The 9,713-nt window shown below is 39.2% G+C and overlaps 1 protein-coding gene across 1 annotated transcript; it reads left to right on the forward strand.

Moving 5' to 3' along the window:
• The first annotated feature begins 1,124 nt into the window (after positions 1-1,124).
• On the forward strand, positions 1,125-9,105 carry SNRPB2 (small nuclear ribonucleoprotein polypeptide B2). Its single transcript, XM_066546320.1, has 7 exons — positions 1,125-1,194; positions 1,523-1,609; positions 3,372-3,544; positions 5,277-5,417; positions 6,615-6,665; positions 8,115-8,203; positions 8,722-9,105. Exons 2-7 carry the CDS (start codon positions 1,546-1,548, stop codon positions 8,879-8,881), a joined length of 678 nt encoding a protein of 225 aa, XP_066402417.1. The 5' UTR covers positions 1,125-1,194; positions 1,523-1,545; the 3' UTR covers positions 8,882-9,105.
• Positions 9,106-9,713: the final 608 nt, after the last annotated feature.

Here is a 9,713-nt window from a genome sequence, read left to right on the forward strand (position 1 = left end):
CAGTTCATCTTCAAGGTGGATGCTCAGTCTTTTTTATATCCCTGGGGTTGCATAAGCCAGCCCTGGCCCCTCCCAAAGTCTGTCAGTCTTCTTTGCCATTTATCAGTGGAGACTGCTTTCTTGTAACTTGATTGCAGATCAGGTGTTGCTAAGCTCCAAGCTTTCCCATTCCTAACTGCCCTGGGTAAGGGACACCTGTGCACCTGTCCTAGAAAACCCTGGGTGTCTGATGGCAACAATATGGGGCGAGGGGGAAGGGAACTCTGGGGAGAACATTTAAACTACAATAACATAACTATACATCACTAAAGCTTTTCTTAATATTCACACAATAGTTATCCCTTAATTGAGAGACCCAATAATTTCATTATCCATCTATAATGTGAAAAATGCGTATTTTATGATTGGCTTTTTGCAAATATTAAAATGAATATTATATGTGTTGTGTTAGAAAGTAATGCTGTGTTAATTCTTTTAAGTAGTGTGGTAAATATAGTTTTAGGTTATAACAAAACGTTATAACAAAACGTTAAAATAGAAACTATGCTGTATAGGATACTTTTTTTTCTAAAGAAAGGACTCGCACTGAGATAGCAGTCACACGACACTTAAATCTTTCAGAGAAAGGGAATTTATTGCTCCATTATCAAAAGAAACGAACCTCTTCCCGCCTCGCACAGCCAGGATGACGCCGTTTGGCTTATGGGGAAGAAGTTGACGATGACCAGAGAGAATCCTGTATTTGAATGGAATTTATGCATTATGTATGAGGTGTATGAATATGCAACAGGCTATTGTTTTTAAGGGTTAATCCTCTCTTAACGTGTGTCCTTTTTGGGGCTTGTGCTGCCCAGAAAAAGGTACCCGGACGTCCGTAATTCTTTGTCTCTATTGTCTCATATTGTCCTAATTCAAATTGTCCAAATTATTATTACTCTAATTATATTACTATTTTTATAACCATTTTATTACTACTAAACTTTTAAAATTTTAAAAACAAGTGATTGGCATTTTTCACATACAACGCTTTCATCCCGCTGCTCTCGGGCCGCGCGCACCGCCCGCGCCCCATCGGCGCTATCGGCATTCGGCGCATCGACTGCTCTGGGAGTGGCTTTGCCGCCTGCGCTGCGTGCCGGCAGGGCGGGAAGCGCAGGCCGCCATCGAGAGCGGAGGCCGGACCGGAGAGTGGAGGTGAGGGGTGGTGAGGGGCTCTGGGACCCGGGGTCCAGGATCAGGGATCCAGGTGGGAGCAAGCCAGGTGGGAGCAAGCCAGGTGGGAGCAAGAAGGGGCTAGCTCGGGGCTTCTTCTCTGGAGTTCCTGTCCTGCCGTCGCAGCCCTCTTCCGCCCGGAAAGGGCCGGAGCGGGGCGGGTGTGTGGCCTGCGGGCGGGCAGACATATAGACAGACAAGCCGCCCCCCACTCGCGGTGTCGCTGCCCGGGGTTGTGAGGTGTCGCCGGCGTTGGCAGCTGTCGCGGCCGGGGGTTCGCTAACGCCTCTCCTGTGTGCTCTGCCCGCAGGCAGTTCGCGGGTGCCGCCGAGAATGGACATCAGGCCGAACCACACCATCTACATCAACAACATCAATGACAAGATCAAGAAGGAAGGTACGAATGGCTGCCGGTTGCTTCTGGTTGTCCAGTGAAGCCTGGTCATTCACTTGCACACGGCACTTGTCTTACAAAGGGGCTTTTAGGAGCTCCCGGAGGTCTCTGAAGTGCTGAGCAGGAGATCATTATGCAAGCTCTAGGCGAATGTTTTCTTGTAATGAAACAGTAGCTTAAGCAAACAAATGCACGTCCCACTAGATCAGGTTGCTGAGATCTCCCTACAGCCCAGTCTTGAACGCTTTTAAGGATGGGGAGTCCACAGCCTCTCTGGGAAGCCTGTTCCAGTGCCTCACCACCCTGACAGTAAAGGATATTTTCCCAATATTACATCTAAGCCTCCTCTCAGTTTGAAGTCATTACCCCTTGTCCTGTCACTCCAAACCCTTGTAGATAGTCCTTCTCCATCTTGTAGGCTCCCTTCAGGTACTGCAAGGCCAAAGATCACTACTAAGCCTTCTCTTTTCCAGGCTGAACAACCCCAAATCTCTCAGCCTTTCCTTATAGGAGAGGTGCTCCATCCCTCTAATCAACTTGGTGGTCTCCTGGCCGTGCACCCACAGCTCCCTGTCCTTCCTCTGCTGGACACCCCAGATCTGGATGCAGCCCTGCAGGTGGGGTGTCACCTGAGCGGGGCAGAATCCCTTCCCTCTCAGGGTGCTGCCCACTCTGCTTTGGATGCAGCCCAGGACATGGTTGGTTTCTGGGCTGTGAGTATGCATGTCCAGCCCCTTCTCCACCATCACCACAAGTCTTTCCCAGTGCTGTTCTCCATCTGTCCATCCCTCAGCCTGGGTTAATACTGAGGGTTGCCCTGACTCAGGTTTAGCACCTCGCACTTGGTCTTGTTAAATCTTGTAGGATTGTCATGGGTTAAATACAGGGTGTTAAATTACCTGTTAAGATTACAAATTACTTTTTGTTTTAATACAGGTCTTAAAGTAATTTTTAGGGAAAGTGTTTTGATAGAACACCTTTTTTAATTAAAAAACATATAGTTAATATAGTTAGTCAGGAGCAGGTGGAGAAAGTGACAGTTGACTGATATTACCAAGTCTCAATATCAATAAAGAAGAGACAGCATTCTTATATTGCTGAAATAGTTAAAATGTAAGGGTTTTGTGTTAGAATGATTACGCAGTACTGATTATTTATTTAGCTTGATTTGGATAGTACTAAGGTTTAATTTGGCATGTATTCAGGTTATTGTAGATAATTAAAATAAATCCAATGCAGCCATAAGCTGCAATAGTCTCATACAAAAATAATTTGGATCCAGAATATGAGTGAGAAAATTGATTAAATAGTTACAACCAAAATTTCCAACTTTTTTTAGCCTTTTAGCCTATTTTGCTGCATTCTTGTTTTGCATCATATCTCTTTACTGCTGCTTGTTCCAGTTTTGATTTTCTGATCAATCTGAGATGGCTGTCATGAATCATACTTGTGTGTGCATATACCTGTATGAAAATATGTTTTTACATACCTTTATGTAATTGTGATTCCCTGGGAATGGTAGAATGGATGACATTACAACTTCTTCACTACCTGAATCCTTGAGGTATGAAACTGAATGTTGCACACCAGTTTACAAAACCTGGACAAGTAAACTTTGTAATGATGTAACAGTTTTGACAAACTCATGTACTCGCTATGTGAGCTAAAGCTTCTAAAAAACATTGTTCCCAAAGGACAGCAGACTCGGTAGAAGTGGAAATTTGCATGTAACCTGTTATAATCTGTTTTCTCCCTTGGTCCCCAGAGCTGAAGAGGTCCCTGTACGCGTTGTTCTCACAGTTTGGTCATGTGGTCGACATTGTGGCTTTAAAAACTATGAAGATGAGAGGACAGGCATTTGTTATATTTAAAGAACTTGGATCATCTACCAATGCTTTGAGACAGCTACAAGGCTTTCCGTTTTATGGGAAACCAATGGTAAGTTATTTCATTACTTTTGTATAGAAGAAAAATACCCTGATGGTGTGATACAGTGTTTTGGTGCTTGCACCTTGGGAATGAACTCTCCTATGTAGTTGTTACCAAAGGATTACTCAGGTCACATCCTGATGAGTATCTACATTTGTGCAAGCTGGAGGGATGCTGAAGAGACTGCAGTTGCAACACACACACTTTGAACTTAACATGGGGGACTTTCTGTTTTTCTATGCTGGATTGAAGTTTTCAAGATCTTAAATACTTTCATTGTACTCATCATGTCTTCCATTGAACCGATTAAATTAATTCTGTAATATTATTGAAATTAGTTTAGTTTTCAATTACTTTATGTAGAGTAACGTTAACTACTCTTAGATTGGTAATGAATAGCTAGAATGTGATTCTTCCTTTTTGAGGTAACAGTGAGAAGGGTGAAGATCACCAGTTTGCTTTCCAGATGTGAGCACTGATTTTTTTTTTTTTTTAATTGATGGCTAGTTCTGCTTGACACTAGATCACCAAACCAAGTAACTGTACTTCAGTATAACTTCAGTGAAGCAAATACAGTGCTGGTTGATAGAACATGATTTAGTAATGTGCTTCATGATATGCAGAGTAGCACAGTTGACCTGCTTTGTTCTTGTCTGCTTGGACAATTAAGCATCTCTTAATTCTGCATCTGTTGGTGATGTGTAACAATAGATGCAAATGGCCCATGACTTCAGCAATGGATTGGTACAATTCTACTGGCTCTCAGCTTATGGCTTTGAGCAGTGAAAAGAGCAGTTGTGCAGCTGAGATGCAAGCTATTTGCCTTAACACCTTCAGATTCTCTAATTAAATCCTTAACACAGAATTTTGCAAACTCAGTCCGCTATTTATCCTTAAGGAGTTTTGTGCTCAGTAGAACTCAATAAGAAATAAAAGGATTGAGGCTTCATAAGCTTTCAAATGTACTTCCATCTTTGAACATTGCCTGCAGCCTCTATACTCTAAGCACTAAACAAAAGCATTAAAAAAATCTTAAGCTGTTGTGTAGTTTTGTATTGAGGTAGTCTCTGATAGGAAAAATAATAAGATTGTATGCATAAATAATAATGTTGCACACTGGTATAGTTATACCTGCATCTGCTTAACCTTCAGCTGTGGGAGGCCTTTGTCAAAAGAACAGCAGCATTCATGCAGTCCTGTTGGGATTAAGGTGGATACTTGCCTTTTCTGTTTAAGAAGTTTGGGTTTTGCTGAATTTACGTTTCTGCAGAGATCTGAGAAATCACTTTAAAATTTAACTCCCTTTGAAATTTAATTCCCTATTAAAACTCCAGTTTTAATAGAAGCTAGTGCCAATTTTCTCAGTTGTCCTCTGTGTAGCTCAACTGTATCTCTCTGTAGGTGCTACCTTGACAGATGTTAAAATGTTGTTGTTAGATAAATGGATTTCTGATTTCAATGAGCTTGACAGTAGATCACCAAACCAAGTAACTGTACTTCAGTTAAAAGAAAATTAGTAATTTGCGTTTTAAGGTTTTTATTTAGACTTCTATAATTATGTTCAGAAAAAACTATGAGAATTGGTTACTCTCTAAGTGTACCTACACTTTATAACAATGTTCCTAGTATAAAAAGTTTCTGCAAAAAAAAAGTGTAAATACACAGTTAATATAAGTGGTGCAAAACGTTCCGTATTATTAACTGTAGAATATACTCTGTTTTTCTTTTTTCTTTTAAAAAGCGTATTCAGTATGCAAAAACAGACTCTGATATAATCTCTAAAATGCGTGGGACATTTGCTGATAAGGAAAAAAGAAAGGAAAAGAAGAAAGCTAAAACTCTGGAACAGTCAGCAAATGCACCAAATAAAAAGGTTACCCAGGTAAGCAGCTTCTCTGTTCAGAAAAAAAAAAACCCACAAAAACCCAAACAGACAAGCAAACAAACAAACCAACCAAACAAAAAAACTCCATTAAAAAAAAAACCCACACAAAAGCTATTCTAAATAATTCTTTTAAGACTTGATGTTGTCTTTTGTTGCTTTTCAACTCCCTAAATTGGGGTCTGTGGATTATCTAGAGCTCTTGAGTATTTACTAGAAGTTGAAGGAGAGGGGGCTGGTTATGTAGTCCTTGCTGTTCCTTTTTTTTTCCTCCTTTGCTATTACCGGATGAAAATAAAGATGGAGGGCAAATGTGCAACAAACCAAAGTAGAAGCTAGCCTCTTAAGGAAAAAAAAGGAGAATGGGCTTATCTTTAGTACTGGCTACAAGTGCTCAACCAGCTCTTCTTTTCAGTGTTTTAATTCCATGTTGCCTAGTAAGGACAGAAGAATGGTAAATGAGAACAAGACAGTTCATTTATGTTAGATATTAGACGTTTCATGTTAGATTAACAGGAGTTAGGTTGGAATTTATCTCAACTAAGGGTTGGCTTGTCTAAAGTAACAACGTTTAGTAGCCTGGAGTATAGCAGAAAACATCAAAACACCTGACCAGATCCCCTGAGTTTATATATTAGACATGATATTCTGTACTATGGAATGTGCTTTTGGATAGTTTTGGTTAGATTTCCTGGCTCCCTCCTGGCTTCTTGTTCACCTACTCACTAGCAGAGCATGTAAAACTGGAAAGTCCTTGATACAAACAAGCACTAGTTATCAACAACCAAAACATCAGTTCGTTGTCAGTCTTACTCTCATACTAAATTCAAACCACACTGTACTAAGAAGAAAATTAATTCTATCCCAGGTGAAACCAGGATACTTGTCTTGGCCTTCATTTTCAAAACTACTTTCTCCCAGTCTAATAAATAAAATTCTGTGGAGAAATACTTGACTCAGACATTAGATTGATCAGGTAGTACTGATGTTATTTCTTTTGATTGCCTGGTTTTGGAGCCAAGCAAAATTCACAGGATTTGTTCCCTTTGAGAAGTGTCTCATAGGCACCAAATGTTCTTGGATTGCAGCTCAAAAAAACCTTTAAATACGTCTTGAATTGTAGAGAAACATGGTGATATGTGCTTGTTTATTTCTAATGGAACACCTTTGTAAAACTATTTTGTACTTATTTGCTAGGGAGCAACACAGAATTCAGCCAGTGCCTCAGGGACTACACCACAGAATCAGGTAATGTTTTTTATTTTTATCACTAAAAGCACTAATGTTTATAATTATTCTCTATGAATAATAGTTTGTTACACATGGAAACGTGAGGATTTATTTTCCAGCTTTGTTTTTGTCCTATGAGACATTTGTCTAACAGCTACATGACACTAAACAAACAAAACAAATCCATTTTTTACTATATCTGGACTGTGCTTAGTATCAGTTGAAGGAATCCTTAATTTTTTTTTCATTGCTAATAGGTTCCTTTAACTTACTTTTTTCTGGTAGCAGATAAAGAAAAGGAGGACAACATGGGATGCCAAAATATCTGCCTAAAAGCCTTATTTCAGAAGTTTGGGGGTTCTCTGCTCACTTTTTCTTTTTTCTCACAAGTGTCTTACTTTCCAAAGGATAGTGTGGAGATGTAGGAACAATTCCCTACACTTCATTCATCTTGTCTGCTCAGTGACCTTCTAAATGATTCATGTTAGAAGTGAAAGTGGTAAAGAGCCAGGATTTGCAGGAGAGCAAGTACCATAGAAGAATATCTTTGTCTGCCCTGCCCTGCATCTTTCTTGAGTACTGCCATTGCATACATAATCAACAGGGGAAAAGGTCTTGCTCTCTGGATTTTCAGGCACAATATGTGCATGTCAGTTTGCATCAAAGCACATCACTGAGTGTTTGGGTATTTCTTTGAACATCAGAAGTTTATTTCCTAATGGGACCACCTAGAATATTTCCATCAGTAGAAGGAGATTGTTCTGCTGAGGCTTTTTATGTGGCACTGCTTTGAGGATGTTTGAAGTTGGGGTGTCCAGTTTATTTTTAGATTTATAATTTACTTGATGACTTGAAAATTTCAGTATCTGCAGATGACTACTCAGCCTTGTCTGTGGTGAGTGGCTACAAATTCATATTAGCAGGCAAATCTTTACAAGACTAAAGCTGTAAATCTAAAGGGGTTTCTAATTACATTTTAATTGAGCTCTGTAATAAAACCATGTGAATTTTGTGAGTTTTGATTGCCCAGAGATACTCAGTATTTTGGTTGTACTGCAGGTAAACAGGGCTTGGCTACCCTCAGCTTTCTGGAAGGATGTGAGTCCTTCATACATTCTACCACTGCCTTACAAGTGTCTTGAATAGCACTGCAACCACTACTGTGGCAACTGGGTGCAGAGTACTGCAGTGTCAGCTCTTGACTAGTTGAGTTTAAATGTGACATCTAAGACAGTATGGTATTGTGATTTTTGTGGAAGTAAGAACCTCTCCAAATTAATATATGTGCGTAAAAGAATGAAGGGGCTCTGTCTGCATATTGATAAAGGTATGGTGAAGCCCAGATAGAATGCTACGAGCAAAACTAAAGAAATGTGAGTCTTAGTTCAAATAATCATGCAGACAGATGCAAAGGAACTGTATGCAACTATGTATAGTCTTCTGAGCTTTGATCTTCTGTTGTTGCAGGTGCCTGATAACCCGCCAAACTATATCCTTTTCCTTAATAATTTGCCTGAGGAAACAAATGAGATGATGCTGTCCATGTTATTTAATCAGTAAGTTTTGAATAGAAATTATTTCTCCTTTGAATTCTTCTGTAACCTGTGTGTGTTTTCTCAGTTTACAAGTTCACTTTTTAGAAATAAAAGTTTCTTCTGAAGGTATTTTAGCTGTTAGCCTTACTGCCAAGGTTACAGATTTTGGTTCTGATGACTTGGTTCAGAAAGCAAATCTGATCTTTTTCGTAGCTGATTCTGATTTTGTGTGGTTTATCTGCTATCAATTTGCATTGGATTCAAGCTGGTGACTGTAATACTAAAGTCCGTAGGACAGCAGGAACAGTTTTAAAGCTAGTTAGATTGCTTCTGTATGTGTACAGCTCTAATTAAATTGCTTCCACATAACATCTCTTAATTGAGACACAGTTCTAAGGATAGAACATGTAAAACCCTTCAATTTAAATCTTTCATTAGCAATAACTATTGCACTAGTAGATGCTTCTGATGAGAAGCTACTGAAGAGAGATGTATTATTGAGCTAAGAAGTATTTTTTGACTCTCACCTTATTTTAAAGGTTTCCCGGATTCAAAGAAGTACGCTTAGTGCCAGGGCGCCATGACATCGCATTTGTGGAGTTTGAAAATGAGAACCAAGCAGGGGCTGCTCGAGACGCTCTCCAAGGATTCAAGATCACTCCATCTCATGCCATGAAAATCACTTATGCGAAGAAATAGCTATATGATCCTATAAAAGGACTTCCGTGGATAGGCGTTTTTTTAAAAAACACTGATACTCTGGTCAGCTAGCATGTTTGCTGTTTTCTGCAGAAAACATAAGACTTAAATAGAATTGCCACAATGACCAGGGCACATGTAAAATTTCCAGATCACCCGGACAGTAACTTTTTCTGTTGAAATACTAATTTTTATAAAATAAAATATAAATATGCTGTTTTCGAGCCATGTTTTTTCCTCAAGTCTGTCTCATTGATTAGCCTTGCAGGGCTTTATTCAGTTTAAGAGCTTTTAAGGTGACTCTTATTTCTCAGAAGTGAGTGCTAAAAATAGCTTTCAGAGCAAAAGTATGATCAGGGATGCTGAATGCCAGCATATTCAGAATAAGTACAGCATTCAACCTCATTATCAAGGGGACAACTGTTTTTCACTTAGGAAATACAGCTTATCATTAGTGGTTTTTCTCCCCAGGTATAGTTAGAAATTGATTATAGTTTGGCAGAAATACGATTCAACTTGGTTTTGTCTTGGTGGCTGGCAATAGAAACAAGTCCTGAGAGGAAACGTAAAAGTTTCAGATTTTTAGCCAAGCTTTTCTAAAATACATACCTAATGCTTCTGGGTTTCTCAAGGTTTGATTTACTTTATTTTTTCTCATTTGTTAAAAACTTTATAGGTTTTGTGTGACATAAAGTACATTGGATGCAGTAAAGTAATCAAATATATTATTGTGAGTTGTAACTGTTCTAAATATTTCAGAAAAAAAATTTTAAAAAGTTGTAGTGTTTGTGTCTGCAACATAAGCCACCTTTATTTGCAGAAGACTTAGAAA

The sequence above is a fragment of the Molothrus aeneus genome, chromosome 3, assembly GCF_037042795.1.
Source record: "Molothrus aeneus isolate 106 chromosome 3, BPBGC_Maene_1.0, whole genome shotgun sequence".
Lineage (NCBI taxonomy): Eukaryota > Metazoa > Chordata > Aves > Passeriformes > Icteridae > Molothrus > Molothrus aeneus.

Bases quoted from the DNA above. Each gene is read 5' to 3' on its own strand.
- SNRPB2 (XM_066546320.1), top strand. From the start codon at position 1,546: ATGGACATCAGGCCGAACCACACCATCTACATCAACAACATCAATGAC. The intron at 3,545-5,276 runs GTAAGTTATTTC...TCTTTTAAAAAG, and splicing joins CGTTTTATGGGAAACCAATG to CGTATTCAGTATGCAAAAAC. The intron at 5,418-6,614 runs GTAAGCAGCTTC...CTTATTTGCTAG, and splicing joins CAAATAAAAAGGTTACCCAG to GGAGCAACACAGAATTCAGC.